At 47.6% G+C, this 16,637-nt stretch overlaps 1 protein-coding gene across 1 annotated transcript in view; it reads left to right on the top strand.

Moving 5' to 3' along the window:
- EFCAB6 (EF-hand calcium binding domain 6) overlaps positions 1 to 16,637 on the top strand; it is a 204,428-nt gene that overhangs the window by 117,023 nt on the left and 70,768 nt on the right. The window contains exons 16-18 of the mRNA XM_028115294.2: positions 279 to 393; positions 2,776 to 2,909; positions 8,399 to 8,631. Coding sequence (XP_027971095.2) covers positions 279 to 393; positions 2,776 to 2,909; positions 8,399 to 8,631 — 482 coding nt within the window. The remainder of the gene's footprint in view (positions 1 to 278; positions 394 to 2,775; positions 2,910 to 8,398; positions 8,632 to 16,637) is intronic.

The raw sequence follows: 16,637 nt of genomic DNA, 5'->3' as shown, positions 1-16,637 counted from the left end.
CTGAGCGCAAGGCCAGGAGCCCAGTTACTCCTTTGTTTACTTTGTTTACTCACTCGCTCAACAAACAAACGTTGCCCTGGGCCAGGGAGCCAACCCCCCCACCCCTCCCCCAGGGCCCCACTCACAGGGAGCCTGTGGGTGGAGGCAGATGAGTAACAATCACAGGCTGGAGCACAGGGCCACCATTGGTGAGCCCGCTGCGGGGCTGGAGGGGTTCAGTCAGCAGGGAGAGCCTGCGACAACCTAACGGCCTCTCCCTTCACTTTCTTCCTTGCCAGGTACTGGAGGCTAGCGGAATGCCCATGGATGACGACCAGTACGCTCTGCTGACTGCAAAAATAGGATATCAGAAAGAAGGGATGAGTTATCTTGATTTTGCAGCAGGATTTGGAGGTAGCTAATCTCCAGCACCAGCCCTGCTGGGACGTGGCTGGTGGCACTGCCAGGCTTGTTGAGCGGTGCCTCGAGGCTGCTGGGTTGAAGTAGCGTGAGCTGAGATGCGGAAACAGTATGTGTTCTAAGACTAGAAACAGACATTTTTGTTTGATTTTTGTCTGACTGTGTTTCGGCCTTTTCTTTTCACTAAACCAAACTGTGAGTGCAGAATTTTGCCTCTACAGACTTCTACAGACTTAGAGCACACATGGTTTCTAAAATTTGCTCCAAAGCCCATGCTCCTTCCATCACGCTTCCTGTCCTTTGAGATTTTTCCTCCTGAGAATAGCTCCTGTTTGTCTGTGGTTAGCGGCACCCATGCACCACCCAGGCAAGTGTCCTTCCTCCTTTTCTGCAGAGAAGGACACAGAGATTCTAAGAGATTCCACGACACACCCAAGATGGCTCAGTGCTGGCCCTCCCCTCCCCCTGCCCCAAAGCGGTTGCCAGGAAATTCATGGCGTACAGCGCAGTCAAGCCTGGAAGCTGGGGCCTCCCGTTTGCCCCCTGTTCTTGTTCTACCCCCCGCCCCACACTTGGCAGAGGGATGACAAGCAGCCGCCCCCCCCCATCTCTCTCCCATGTCATCCTCCCCCTGGTCTCCACTCTTGCTGAAGTTTAGAGTGACAAATAAGCCCTCTAGAAAAGCTACAGAAATCACACAAATACGTTGACAGAATACTCTTCTGTTTTGCTGCAAATGCACTCAGGCTGGACAGGGCAGGACATTTTGCTGTCCTCCCCATGTGCGGTCTGGGAGATGACTGCGCGGTGCGATGGGTTTCCCCTAGGGGCAGTGGCAGCTGGGACTCCTCACCTGGAAAACGCGAAGGTCCCTTCTGACCACCGCAGACTAGCACTAGCGTTCTGTCCTAGGGGCAGGGGGGTCCCACGTGCAGGGGAAACAGGCAACTCGAGAAGCCATAGAATTTTAGAATGTTGACACTTTGAGTATATGACATTTTTGAAGGAGAACAAAAAGGAGGAAACGGAACTCACATTTATTTTAGTGCTTCCAGTGTGCCAGGTGAGTTCATTTTTCATGTGAGGAAAGCGGGGCCCAAGATGAGTCAGTCACTTGCCCCAGGTCCCAGAGCTGCAGGTCCTCTGCAGAGCGAAAAATTGACTCAATAGCCAACAACTGCTCTTGGCTTCCTCCCTACCCCTGTTCTTTCCCCCCCACTCTCCTCCTCCTCCTATGCCCCCCCCACCAGTCCCCCAGCACTGCCCATCTTCCTGCGTAGCCAGATGCTGACAGAGGTGGGGGTAGAGACCTAGGCACCAGGCTGGCTCCAGGGCGGGGGTCTGGAGTGCACACAGCAGAGGCGAGTTAAGCAACAGGGGAAGGTGTTATCTGCCAGGTGTAGTGAACCTGAGGGAGGCCACTCCAAGCCCAAGTTAAGGTGAGGTAAAAGCCAGGTTCAAGACTGGACCATAGGATGCCCACGAGCTCCAGATTGTCTGCCCACCTTCCATCCTACAGACCACAGCAGTGGAGAGAGGGTGGTGGTGACATGTGCAGAGAACCAAATCTAAAACCAAGTCCTAGGTTTGTAGCCTGGCTTTAAACAAGGCCACACTCACATTATCCCAACCTGATGGAAATAGGTTGTTTTTTAAGTAGAGATTATAGTTTCTTCCTCTGTTTTAGGGGAGAGAGAGGGCATAACCCAGTAAGGAGCCTGCCGGGCTCTGGAATCTGGTGGGCCAGAGTTCAGTGTTGCTGTCCATGAACTCTGTGACCTTGGGGAAGTTGGGGGAACCCCCTGAACCTCCATCTCTTCAAATGTAAAATGGGCAAAATAATAGATTTCCTTGCATGTAAACAAGGCACAAGAAGAGAATCCACCTCTTAAGGTTGTTGAAAAGACCAGCAAATACTTGAAGGCCCCTCGTACAGTGTCCAGCAGATAAGCGGTCAGGAAACACCTGGTGGATTAAGGAATGTTGATTGACTTACACATTGCTATGTTTAGGGCACGAGGCTAGGAACCAAAACTGGGCAGGAATTCTCATTCACTGCCTCTGGGAATGGAGGGGTAAGCAAGATGTCCTGCCCTGTTGGAAGAACGGGCGGGCATGGTGGCCACTGTGTGCTGGCCGACAGTGTAGCCCCGCCATACAGAGAACGAGCCCTTGCAGTGATGGGAGAATGTCCAAGAAACTGAAGGGAAAGAAACCAGATCATAACCAAGGTAATGCTAAGTTCACTTCACAGAGCCTCATTCCCGTCGAGTATTCTGGCAGGATTTGGGACAGGAAGACATCCAGTGTTGCAACAGAAATAAAGAGGTAGGCATGCCACTAATGGAAGTCTTCTGGTTTGTGTCATTGTTTCAGATGCTAAAATGAATGGGCCAGAAGTGACCCCATTGCAGACTCCAGTTCTTTCAAAGAATAATTTAGACAGCTACTTTATAACCGCTGAAGAATGCCTGAAGCAGTTCCCCCAGAGACTGAAGGAAGCCTTCCGGGTAAACTATGACCTATCTACTGCTTGGCTTATCTGGACACCCCCCCAACACACACACCATGCTCCCAGCCTTCAACCATGCAGGCTGTCACTCCGGGAGCCCGTTATGTTCGGCTCATCATGGGACACACCACAGACTCAGGCTCACCCCTTCTCTCCTTCCTGGGGAGGGGGACTCAGCCTTAACTCTGCAATCCCCTCCCCTCCCTGAGGTCCTTCCCTACTGCCACTTTGTTGGCTCTGCCTTCTGCCTCTCAAAGGCCTTGGAGAAATAAGGAGGGGATGGGGTGGGGAGGGTCTGGGCAACCTGAGTTACAGGGAATTTAGGATCCATTCATCCATCGTCTTCACACCACCCATTCACTCACCAGATGAGCATTATGCACTTAGGATAGGTTGGAATCTCTGCTAAAAGCTGGGGATGAAAGATAGGAGCTTCATCCATTCTGAGACGCAGATGATTCAGACACATGGGATTGCTGGTTGTAGAGGGAGCTGTAGCCTGCTACGGAGGCACAGGGAAAACACTCCATTAAGGAGGACTTCCTGGAGGAGGTGGCTCCTGAACCGAATCCTAAACCCCCAGCATTGTGCTGGCCAGAAAAAGAAATGAGCAAACACTAGAAGAGGGAGCTTGCTCAAGGCAGGTGGCGGACAGGTCATGGGCTTCAGGGAAAAGCTCACTTATCGGTAGGATGGGTCGCATGTGGAAGCTGGAATGGATAAGACAGGAGAAATAGACAGCAGCCATGTAAACACAGAGGCAGGCGTAGAACAACTTAACTGCTGTGGTGAGAAGTAAAAGGAGCAATTAAAGGGGGAAGATCAATTTAATAAGCCGACTGTATTAGCTATAGGGTGGAGGCCCCAGGGTGTGCAGGAGCACGTGGGTGAGGAGGGGGTGAGTCCAGAAGAGAAGGGTGGGGAGCAACCTGGGGGTGAGCTAGCCCCCACATGGTTCTGTGTTTCTGAAGCCTCTTCTCCACACTGACTGCCAATTGGAGATGCATTTTGGTTACCAAGCTCCCATTTAAAAATAAATGTATTTATGATGACTGTCTAGCTTGGATTTGCAGGATGGTTCTGACTTTGAACATTCTGTCCAGCCATCAGACCCTGCATCCTAATTCTTGGTTTGAAAAGCTGTGGTCCCCGTAAGCGTATGCGGAGAAGGGCTGGTCCTCAGTATTCAGTCTGAGCGAATGCCCAGCCCCAGGGAGCACAGAGCAGGCCGGGGTCAGGTAGAGGGTCAAGAGCCTGGTTTTCTGAAGAAGGAAGGCCTGGCTGAGGGCGAGAGGGCAGAAGGGGAGGCAGAGAGGCCCCGGGAGCAAGCATTCCTTCTGTGCCCATCAGCAGAGGGCCAGAGTGGCCCAGAGGGGTCCAGGCCAGCACCCCTCTGCTGCCCTTACCTGGGGCACTAACTCACCCACTCTGTTGCAAGCCAGACCCCTTTTTCTGGCCTCTCCCTCCTCCTGTCTCCTCTGCACACCTTTCCCAGTGAGGGGGATTCAGTGGGGAGAGCCAAGCTCTGGGCTCGCACCACTGTTTTCCTACCTTTGGTCCCCGTGAAGCTTGGTGACAGCGCACACATGTCCCATATTTCCCAGTGATCTTTAGTTTAAATAATTACACAACGAACTGATTCAATGAACACTCGCTGACACCCACTCTATCCTGCCAAGAGTTTATAATCTAGTGGTTGAGAGAAAGTGAACCTCTAATTGCCAGAGTTTGCATGGTCTGTACTAGGATGCGGGTGACATCTGGGGTCATTGCACGTTTGCTTGTTGTCCTCACAGATGGGCGTGAATGAGGCAAAGTATGTGCCTTGATTTTTGAATGGGAAGGGACAGTCACTTTACTTACTTTATTGAGTTCCTATTCATGAGAAATTCTTGAATGTCTCTCTTCGTCAATAATGAAAAACCCAACTTGAATTAGTTTAAAATACAATCACAACTGCTGCCGCTGTCGGCCTAGTAATTCTGTAGCCCAATGAGGCCATATCAGCGCTCAGCTGGGGTCACAGCCACAGCTCAGGCCAAAAACCATGAAGAGCTGAGGAAATAATTCATCGTGACCAAATAAGGGACATCTTTTCTCCCTGACGGTGGTGAGGAAAGCAGGCCCAGAGAGCCCCTGGGTGACCCGGGGACACGACCTGACCACGGGTTCTCTGTGGCCCCTGTGGGCTCCCTCAGCCCAGGGACAGCGTCTCTGCAGGGTCCGGCACGTGTCCATGGATTCAGGTTTATATTTTAAAACAATCAGGATCTACCCCTCCCCGCCCCCCATACACACAAATGGGATCATTCCATACATATATTTCTCAACTTCATTTTTCACTTCATGGTCTGTCCTCAACATTGGACCTTGTGGGCTGGCCTCAGGATGTAGCCCTGATCAGAGCATCCCCTTTGCTGGTCCCCTGAGGACCGGCCTCAGTCCTGCCTGATTGGCCTGCAGGCCCCAGTCAGCTGTACCTTGATCCCTCTCCTCCTCACTTCACACTCCAGCCAGTGTTCTTCCTCACCTTCATGTCTTTGCACATTCTGTTCCTTTGCCTGGACTGCCAGTCCAACCCCTTTGATCAGTTAACTCCTACCCAAGCTCTGATCTTTCTTAAGTGCTCGGTGCTTCCCCTCACCTTCAGATCTGTGGGGAGATCGGCTGCCGTCCGTTCCCCTTCCAGCACAAGTGCATGTGGACTTGTAATCCTATGAGACATTAGGGCTGAGTTGTTCCTGAATCATCCACAGTAACTCAAATGGCTACCACAGTGCCTGCCATGTAATACATGATCGATATGTATTTGTTGAATGAATAAAAGACCTCACATTCCATGCCAGGCTGTGAACTGGAAGGATTACCTACATGGCCTCATTTGTTTAAATCCTTACACTACCCTATCAAGTAGGCATTAGCATCCCCATTTAACAGATGGAGAAACCAGGGGTCTAATATGGGGAGAAACTTACCCAAAGCCACATGTCTAGTAGAGGTTGCATCTGTGTGACTCCAATAAAATTAGGAGTCTTCATTCTGGGGAGCCAAAGACCAAGATGTGGGGAATGATGAAGGTTTTTATTTTTGTGAAGATTTTCAATGTGGGTTCCATGGCATGTGGACTGTCCCCATCATCTGGCAGTCCAGGCTGGCAGTGAGCACAGCTCTCACGCCTAACTTCCGGCACCTGCCACATGGACTTGCTGTCTTTGGCTTGCAGCCTTTGTGCCCTACTGGACTGTGAGAACTTCGATGTCAGGGACCGTGTTGTAGTTACAATGTGTGTCTGCCCAGCAGAGTGCTTGGCACGTATTAGGTGCTCAGGGAACACTTGCCCTCTCCAGACCCACCAGCTTCATTCCACAGGTGTTTATGGAGCAGCGCTCTGAGCTGCAGATACGAGCAACAGATTAGAGCCCCAGTCACATGTTTACCTTCCAGAAAGGGAGGAGACAGTGAAGGCATAAGTCTCCAGTTTGTCAGGCAGTGACATGCTCTATGAAGAAAAGTAAGGCAGGGTGAGTGTCAGGGACCGATCAGGGTGCCGTTGTCCTGAGGGGGTCAGGAAATGCTCCCTGAGAGGTGACGTTGGAGCGGACACGCCAAAGGGTGCAGGTACTGTGGAGAATTCCCTGAGATGCCCAAGGCAGGCTTAGCATGTTCCTGGGCCAGCAAGGGGGCAGAGGAGAGGAATGAGGGCAGCGGGGTCTCTGGGTTTGGGGGCCGTAGCAGGACTTAGGACCGGACTGTGCATGCGGCGGAGAGCCGGCGGGGTGAGCAGAGGCGCGGTGGGCACTGACTGGGGCTGTGCGAGTGGTGGCAACAGTGGGGGCGCCCCCAGCCCCTTGTGCGCTTCCTGTGGGCTCCGGGGAGCGGCACTGGGACGGGGCGGCGCGCGCAAGGAAAGCAGGGGCCGGGCTTGACGCCAAGGTCTGTGAAAGAAAGCCTGTCATCTCTGGACGTGGGAAAGCCGAGGAGGAGCAAGTTGAGGGCGGGGCTCGGAGGTCAGGGGCTTGACCTGGGGCTTGTTTGGTTTGACATCCAAGCCGAGATGCCCCAGAGCCCCTGCAGATGTGAGCTTGGAGGGTGTGGGAGGGCCTGGCGCTGGCGGTGTCGTGGGAATCAGCAGCAAAGAGGTGGCCTGCACCCCGAGCAAGTCCCCAGCGGTGGTGACACAGGTACCTGCCTGCTAGATGGTGGTGCCCCTGAGAGGCAGGGGCAGCATTGGAAGTCGGTCCCCATACCTTTCGGTGCAGTGACTGCACATAGGAGGTGCTGAGTGAATGCAGGAGTGAAGACAGATCTCTCCACAAAATCCCAAGATGTCTGAACTAGACACTTGAGTCATAGCGGGTCTCGCTTTGTTATAAATAAGGCAGATCCCGGGACATGCAGGTATGAGTGCAGCGCCTCCAGAGTCACCAGAGGAACCCGCGGCGGTGGAGCAGGGTGGGGGGTGCGGGGGCTGCATCAGGTACTGATGGAGACGAGGGATGCTGAGGCCACATCATCGACTCTTCAAGTCTGAGACACAGGAAGTACATTCGGGGGAAACACGGGCATTGGCCGAGACAGAGCCCATTTCAAAGCCTGAGTGTCAGGCACTTGCTGTTTGACCTCGGGCAACAGTAATAGTAACAGACAACATGTTAGGGCACTTAGAAAACGTGCCAGGTGATTGGCATACATTAGCATATTCAACCCTCACCACCACCCCAGGAAGTAGGGACTTTCACCATCCCCATTTTACGGATGAGAAAATGAAAGTGTGGCCAGGTTAAAGATCTTGCCTAAGGTTACCCCAAAATGAAGTAGCAGAGCTGGGATTTGAAATTAAACAACCCGCCTCCAGGAGGGGCAGCACGGCCTCTAAATCACAAGTTCGCTCCCAGCCTCCATCTCCTCATCTGCAGGATAGGGATGGCCGTGCCCTCGTGCGGCACCACCGACTGAGCAGGCGCACCCGTGCCACGTCCTGTGGGTACAGCAGGCACACAGAGCTCAGCCAGGGCTGGTTCCTCAGCATGGTCCTCAAACACCGGGCCCTGGCCTCTGGATGGCCCCTTGGGGTGCCATCCAGTACTGCACTCATTTTCCTGTAGAGAGAAGTCACCAAACATCATGAACCCTCTGTAGAAACATTGAGATCTAGATGTTTCTCTGCCCCGGAAAGCTCCAGCATCCTCTTACTTCCGGTGCTGGAAGGAGCGGTACCATAAGCAGAGGGAAGGGGAAAGATAAGCCCTTCTTGTCCCTTTTCCTGGACTCTTTGCATTAAAAGAGGGCACCGGAGAACATGGTCTATCATTTCTCGGGAAAAACATCATGGCAAGGATATTCCTGGAGGAGGGAGGGCTCCCAAAAGCAGGAGGGGGAAGGCTGCCCCGTCCTCGTTTTGGAGACGAGTCCCTCTGTGTGGGGTTGTAAGTGTGTTGTCGTCGGGGTTCAGAAGGAAGTGCTTTGACATGTGCGTTTTGTTTTTAGGACCCCTACTCTGCCTTCTTTAAAATAGACACTGATAGGGATGGCATAATCAACATGCATGATCTTCACAGATTGCTACTGCACTTACTGTTCAATCTTAAAGATGAAGACTTTGAGCGTTTCCTGGGCCTTCTTGGCTTGAGACTCAGCGTCACTCTAAATTATCGGGAATTTCGAAATCTGTGTGAGAAGAGACCATTCGGAACAGATGATGTGCCTCAAAGACTCATTAGGTAAGAGGACAGTGCGGCTCAGCGCCTTTGCCCGCGCCCAATCCAGCGCTTCCGCCATGCCCGCAGGGTGCCAGGGGGAGCAGAATTGCCCCCTGGGAGCAATTATTTTGTCTTTTTGGTGATTCCAGAAAAATCACACAAGGACTATGCGATCAATGTAAAAAAAGCTAGAAATTACAGGTGCAGATTAGAAGGTACAACCTCACCTAGCCACCCATAAGCATCGTGTTGGCATTTGGCATTTCACCGTGAATCATACCAGTCTTCTTTCAAGGCACACAAATACAGATACTTACATATTTTCTCTTATAAAGTGGGGGTCAGGTGTATATGTGTGTTGCTCAGCCTTCCAAGACCTCTTGGCACCCTGCCCTTTGTCTGATCTGTGCTGGACCACTCCCGGGGGCTGCACGCTAACACTTGTCGAGAGGACACTCGTCCAGCTACTAACACGTCAGCCCACACAATCTGTGTGCATTGGGGAACCACGGAACCCCTTATGGTAATTGATGGAAACTGAGTATCATTTCAGGCTTTTCTTGTGAATGTAAACCTATACATACACAGTTGACCCTTGAACAACACAGGATACTTCAACCCTGCCAGTTCACTTATATGTGGATTTTTTTATATACATACAGTACAGTACTATAAACGTGTTTTCTCTTCCTTACGATTTTCTTTTTTTTAAGATTATTTATTTATTTGACAGACAGAGACAGCAAGAGAGTGAACACAAGCAAGGGGAGTGGGAAAGGGAAAAGCAGGCTTCCTGCGAAGCAGGGAGCCCCATGCAGGGCTCGATCCCAGGACTCTGGGATCATGACCTGAGCCGAAGGCAGGCACTTAACAACTGAGCCACCCAGGTGCCCCTGATTTTCTTTTTTTTTAAGATTTTCATTTATTTGAGAGAGAGAGAGATCGAAAGAGTACGAGGAAGGGGGGCAGAGGGAGAAGCAGACTCCCCGCTGAACTGGGAGCCTGATGTGGGGCTCTATCCTAGGACCCTGGGATCATGACCCAAGCCGAAGGCAGACACTTAACCCACTGAGCCACCCAGGCACCCCTTCTTCCTTATGATTTTCTTAACATTTTCTCTTCCCTGGCTTTATTGTAAGAATACAGTGTATTTATACATGTAACATACACAATATGGGCTAATCGATTGTGTTCTCTGTAAGGCTTCCAGTCAACAGTAGGCTATTAGTAGTTAATCTGGGGGGGGGTAGTCAGAACTTCTTTGGGGATTTTTGACTTATGCGGGTTGGTGCTCCTAACCCCCTCACTGTTCAAGGGTTGACTGAATATCTTTTTCTTTTTATAAACCTGGGGTCAGCTGTGCAACTGTTTGGGGAGATGCAAGGACTCTTCCAGCTCTTTCCCAGGCAGTGCTCCACCCCCCGGCCCCTGTCCACTCCATGCCGGTGAGGAGAGGAGTCTGCATGTCCAGCCCGGCTGGAACTCCATCTGTCTCCTCCATTTCTCCCAGTGAGAGTATACGCCCCCTTAAGCAGTAACAGCAATCCCAATACCATCTACCCCGTTGAGATCTGTTGAATGCCAACAAACTTCAATGAAGAAGCCATTCAGCCACTCCTTGACCAATACTACTATTTTTGGAAGCATTACCATCCACTACGATAATGCAGAGATGTGTTTTCTGCATAATAGTAACATTCACTAGGCTGTTCTGCCCTTGAGGTACCAGTGGCCTACTCCCTCCACCAGGCAAGAGAGCTCCCTGGAGCGGGGAGCCCTCAGGAGCCCCCATTGCTGGGCCAGATTGCATGATACTTGGCCAGGCTGCAGAAGCCCTCTGATACTGCTCTTTAGTTTTTCTCTCTGAATTCGTTGGTTTTATTTTGCCTGTACTTTAAGAAAAGCCAGCCAGAAAGAAAACAACTGTAGTCTCTCTCTAAGTGAAATGATCATATAGCATGTGAATTGGACACCTGCTTCCAATTGCTCAAGTTCTGAGGAGTTTTAATATGAGACTTGATTGCTTAACATTAAAACAATACAAAAATATCCTTCCCAAAGAATTTTCTGGAAAATGTATGCAGAATGAACCTAGAAAATTTCAACCACAAAGCGCCATCTTCCCATTCAAATGACTCAGCCTTCTTATTTGTATGTATGCCTTCATTCAACAAATATTTACTGAGGGTCTGCTATGTGCTAGTTGTTGCCCCGGGACGGGGTGATGCAAAGATGAATAAGGTTCCTTTTGAAGGAGATAATGGCTGTGTATGGGACAGGTACAAAAATAAAGAGCTACACTGAAATGTAAGGTTGTCTGAAGTACCACAGAGATGGGAGCAGCTAAGCCTGCTTGAGGTGCACAGGAAAAGTGGGACATCTGAGTGGGATCTTGAGGTGAGAGTAGGAGTTTGTCAGGTGCAGACTACCAGACGGCGGTTCAAGGCCAGAGAGCGGCACTTACAAAATCTGAGGTGGGAATGTCGAGCACATTCGGGAAATGAGGAGAGGATATGTGTGCAGAAATGGCATGCATGGATGGTGGGGTATGGTAGGAGGGGAATCCTGGAGAGGCAGGAGGGCCTGCTGAGAAGGGGCCAGAGAACTGGGCTGGGGAGTTCATCCTTTACCAGCAGGAGAGGGTTTTGTGCTATGGAGGGAGGGGGTCACATTGCGCTGCAGAAAGATCCTTCAGCAGCCCCAAGAGTAGAGGATGGATGTAAAGGAGGAGAGCCCGCAGCCCAGGGAGACCCAGTGTGGCCTCCAAGGGTCTGGTAGAGATAGTGCAGAGACCCCAACTAAGACACTGCTTTAGAAAGCCAGACCCTCCCATGGCCAGACCCCATGCCCATGCTTTGTGAAGACATATCCTTTAATACCCTGAAAGCGGGGGGTGGGGGTGGGGGAGGGGACTACTAGTAGACTTTCCAGAGAAGGGACCCAGGTGATGGGTGGGGGGCCGAGATGTGAACCCAGGGTGCCTGTTTGGAGGGCCCCCTTTCTCTGCCTAGAGATCTCACTCTCCTTCACCCGCCCACTACACCAGCCTCTCTTTCTTCCACCAGCCAAACCTCAATGCCATCCCTTTCTGGAAGTCATCCCAACCTCTTGCTGGGGCCCCTCTGCCTTCTGGGACTTCTTCACTAGCCAACGACATTATCAAAACAATACTTTTGAAAACTTTGAGGGTTGTAAATTGGTTGAAGAGAGTAAGAACATCTTGTTTGATTCATAACTGCAAAACATTTTCATTTTTAGATGTATAAATACTGATTAAAATGATTGGTCCAATGACCTGTTCCATTTTTATATTATCTCTTCCCTTCCAGTCTCTTCCCTTGTTTAAGACACACCTGCCTGTCCATTTATCTACTGACAACCCACATCAAGTGCATTTTGGTGCACGTATATCATAGACAATGAAACAACACTGTCACGTGTCCTTTTAGCAAAATTAGATGCTCCAGCTTCTTGTCACAAAATATTGTATGATCAGGTCCTTCCTGTTGAATGACTAGCTGAATTTAAAATACCTAATTTACCTTTTGTTCTTAGAAATATATCATTCACTTGTCAAGAGATTTGGCTTATATGATCCGTTTCACCATCATCACTGGAATCCAGAGTGTTCTGTCTGTGTGCACTCCTCTTCCAGTTCATCTGATCATTGGGAAACAGCTTCTTATCTGTTTTCTTCCCTCTGCCATTTGAGCATGAAATAAGCATTCTGAATTTCTCACTGTGTTCAATGAAAACTAACAGAAGACTACAAAGATGGTGTCACTGTCTCTTTTTATACTTCTTGAAAGATGCTGGTATACTTTGGGCAGTGCAGTCAGGAGACTGGGGAGTGATTCATTTCAATATCATGTCCTCAGCTAGGCGATTCCCCTCATTTTTTGTTTTCTTATTGCTGTTTTAGTCTCATTTCTTGGGATAGTTGGAAACAATGAGTAATGATTGACCATTTCTTAGGATAATGAAATCGATCTAATAAAACTGAAATCAAGATCACTAAGACCCCATAATATATATGAGAAGGGTCAGTGGACCCATGTGGTATTGCGATAGAATGAGTTTTATCTCATCAAGAAAATAAATACTTTTTTTGTTGTTCTTTGAAGGTTCTCTAAGAAAAACTGAAAGTCATGAATGCCAATTCCTTCCATTTTCTGGATTATATAAAATTATTATTTCTTACTTAAATATTTGATATAATTCACCAAAGAAGTGATCACATCCTGGAATTTCCTTTGTTGGAAATACTTGAACTATGAATCTAGTTAATTTAATAGTTAGATCACCCACGATTTCTCTTCCTTTTTGAATAAATTTTTGCAGTTTGTGTTTTTTCAGGTATCAGTCCATTTCATCTAAGCTGTTAAATTCATGGGAATAAAGTTGTTCATAGTATTTCTCCTTTCTTATTCTTTTAATATCTGTGGCGTCTTTAGCGATATCCCTTCTTTCATTTCTGATATTGGTAGTTGGTGACTTCTCTTCCTTTTTTCTTGATCTGGTTAGCTAAAGATTTATCATTTTATTGATATTTTCAAAGAACCACTTTTTTGCTTCATTGATTCTTCTCTATTGTTTTTCTGTTTAAATTTCATTGATTTCTCCTCTTTATGATTTCCTGCTTTCTTCTTGCTTTGAGTATAGTTTGCTCTTCTTTTTTATTTTATTAAGTTTGGAAACTCAGATTTTTTATTCAAGTTCTTTCTTTTCTAAGAGAAACCCTAAATGCTGTCAATTTCCTTCTAGGCACTGAGTTGGCTACATTCCGCAGACTTGGATATGTTATGGTTTTAATTTTCATTCAGTTAAAAATACTATCTAATTTCCCTAGAGACTTTCTTTTGATCCACAATTATTTAGAAGTATGTTTTGTCAATTTCAAAATATTTGCATGGTTTCCAACTATCTTTCTGTAATTGATTCCTAGTTTAATTCTGTTGTGGTCAGAAAACATGCTTTGTATGATTTTAATTCTTTGACATTTGTTCAGCTTTATTTTATGACCCTAGAGATGGTCTGTGTTAGTATCCATATTCCATGGATACTTGACAAGAATGTGTATTTGGCTCTTGTTGGGTAGAGTGTGCCAGTAAGATCAAGTTGCTTAATAGTGTTCAGGTCTTCTGTGTTCTTGCTTATTTTCTATTTGTTCTATCAGTTACTAAGAGAGGAGTGTTGAAGTCTCTAAAAACAGTTATGCATTTGTCTATACCTCCTTCCAGGTCTGTCCATTTATGCTTCATGCATTTTGATATCTGAGAAAAATAGCATATTTATACTTATCATTTCTGCTTCTCTTCCTTTATTTCTGAAGTTCTAAATTTCTCTCTGCTATCATTTTCCTTCCTCTGAAGAACTTCCTTCAGCAAGTCTTTTAGAGCATGTCTACTGGAGACAAATTGTCTTAGTCTTCCTTCACTGAGAAGATCTCTCTTGCTTCTTCATTCCTAACATGTATTTTTGCTGGGTATAGAATTCTGGGTCAACAGTTGTTTTCACAGCACTTTGTGACTGTTATTCCATTGCTTTCAGGCCTCCATGGTTTGTGGTGAGAAGTCTGCAGTCATTCAGATGGTCTTGCACCCTATGTGGCACCTGTTGTTTTCCTCAAGTTGCTTTTAAGACTTTTTGCTTTATCTTTGGTTTTGAGTAGTTTTAGTATGATGTGTTTGAGCATGACTTTCTATGTTTATCTTTTTGGGGGCTTACCGAACTTCTTGAATCTCTAAATTTGTGTTTTTCATCAAGTTTAGAAAGGTTCCAGCAATTATTTCCTCACGTTTTAAAATTTTTCAGTACCAATCTCTCCTTCCTCTCCTTGTTATATCCAAATGACATTAACGTCAGACTTTTTGATTTTGTATCACAAGTCCCTATATTAGTCCCTGGGGCTATATTATTCTCTCTTCTTTTTCTGTTGATCAGATTGGATTAATTCTATTCATCTGTCTTCAAGTTCACTGACTCACTCCTCTGTCATCTGCATTCTGTCTTTGAGCCAGTCCAGTGAAAATTTTATTTCAGTTGTATTTTTCAGTTCTAAAGTTTCCATTTGGTGTTTGTCTTCCCCCAGCCTTTTTTTTTTAAAGCTTCTATATCTTGGCTCAGAACATCCATCTTTCCACTTATTTCAAGGACATTTACTCTTACTTCTTGGTTATCATAGCTGCTTTAAAATATGATAATTTCAACATCTGGGTCATCTTGGATTTGGGTTTCTGTTGTCTTTTCCCTTGAAAATTGTTGAGCTTTTCCTGGTTCTTTGTGTGCCAAGTGATTTTTGGATTGTATCTGGACACTTTTAATATTATATTGTGATATTCTGGCCCTATTAAAATCCTCAGTAGCATGTTGATTTGTTTTTTATTTATTTTTTTAAGCAGACCATCAATCCAGTTAGGTTCAGACTGCAAGTCCTGACCTGCCTTCTGTGGTTTCCCTGTCAGTTTAATTTCAAGGTCACTGCAGCACTAGCAGGCCAGCCCATGTGTACAGCACCCAGGGGCAAGTCTTCACCATGCAGCAGTCAAGTTCTCAAGGTTTCTGCTCTGCTGCTTTGGGCTAGTTTCACACATGTGCACAGCAGAGGTGAACCTGGGACTTCCTGTACAGATTTGGGCAAACTATTTTCCAGATCGCTCCTCTCTATTTCTCCCCACACTCTACAGCCCCCAGAAAGGGCCTTAGTTTTTGGTCTTCTGATTGGAAACTAGGTTTTAGCCTACCTGTACTGTTATTTACTTCCTATGACTGGGTCCACCCCCAGGGCAACGTAGTGAGAGAAAAACAATAACGTGGATACCTTCCACATTCCTTGAACACAGAGCGTGTCCTCTGGTGAAGGAGAAGAGTTGCAGTTTTAGGGACCTACTTGGCCACTACTACTGCTGGCCCTGTCACAAAAGTGCAGTTTTGTCCTGGGATCAGGGCCAGAAGGGTGAAAAGAGACAAAAGAGGCATTCTGCCCCCATCCTCTTTGTACTTCAGGACCTTCCTTCCGAGTTCTTTGGTCAGAAGAACGGGCTTTCTTTTGGAGCTTTTTTAGTCCATGCCTGCTACACAGTTCCAGAATCAGGACTGCCCTTAAGCCTAAGCTGGGAATATGAGTGGTAAAGAACCCACGAAACTCACACTCTATCAGTCATTCTTCAAGTTTTGATTTCCCTCTCCATCAGCCTCCTATTGTTTAATTTTTAGTGTCCTCAGGGTTACTTTTTGTATTCTGTCTAGAGTTTTTAGTTGTAATCAGTGGGGGACAGAGGATGGGAGTGTGCTTACTCCACCTTAACTGGGACTCTTGACCTGCCTGGAGTGCTAGTCCCTGAGACCACACAGCTGCCTCTTCATCGCTCATGCCTCAGAGAGCTTCTCCCTGGACTTCTTAGCTGAACATGTGCCTCTCACCCATCTTCAGTATCTGAAGTTATCTGATTCATTCATTTTTCCATGTGTTTACTCTAAGTTCCCACCATTGCAGTATGAGCTCCTCGAGGATGTCGGCTCTGTCCACATTGTTGTTCAGTGTGTTTGTAGGACCTAGAGCAGCACATAGTAAGAGTTCGCATATGTTTGTGTCTGACAGACTGGCTGATAGGAAGACTGTGTCTTCCTATCAAGATCTAAAGAGTCAGGTAATAGGAGTGGAAATCAGTAACTTTTGGAAAAGGCCAAAGAAAAACCTTCTGATCTCTCTAGAGGAGATGGGTATGTAAAATGGGACAGGGGAGAAATGGATAGAAAAATCTTAGGAGTCCCTGGTTTGAGCATGGGCCCCTAAGGAAATAATCAAGACTTATGGCCTAGAAGAGAAATTGGATTGGCGGGGGCTGTTTGGATTTGGATTTAGTTAGATCAGTCTGGGTACATTGACTTTGCAGACATAGAATCTGTATCCTTTGGGGGAAGTTCAGGTGAGACCTCTGGGTGCAGGTTGGATTTAGAAGGAGCCTAAAGGTAAAGGCAGGGGAATATGCATCATTAGGACCTACAGTCCTATAAGCAATAATTGT

Source organism: Eumetopias jubatus, unplaced genomic scaffold, assembly GCF_037043125.1.
Source record: "Eumetopias jubatus isolate StellerSeaLion01/CBP00866 unplaced genomic scaffold, mEumJub1_p1.0 scaffold_8, whole genome shotgun sequence".
Classification (NCBI taxonomy): domain Eukaryota; kingdom Metazoa; phylum Chordata; class Mammalia; order Carnivora; family Otariidae; genus Eumetopias; species Eumetopias jubatus.
This window is presented reverse-complemented; position numbering and strand designations above follow the sequence as displayed.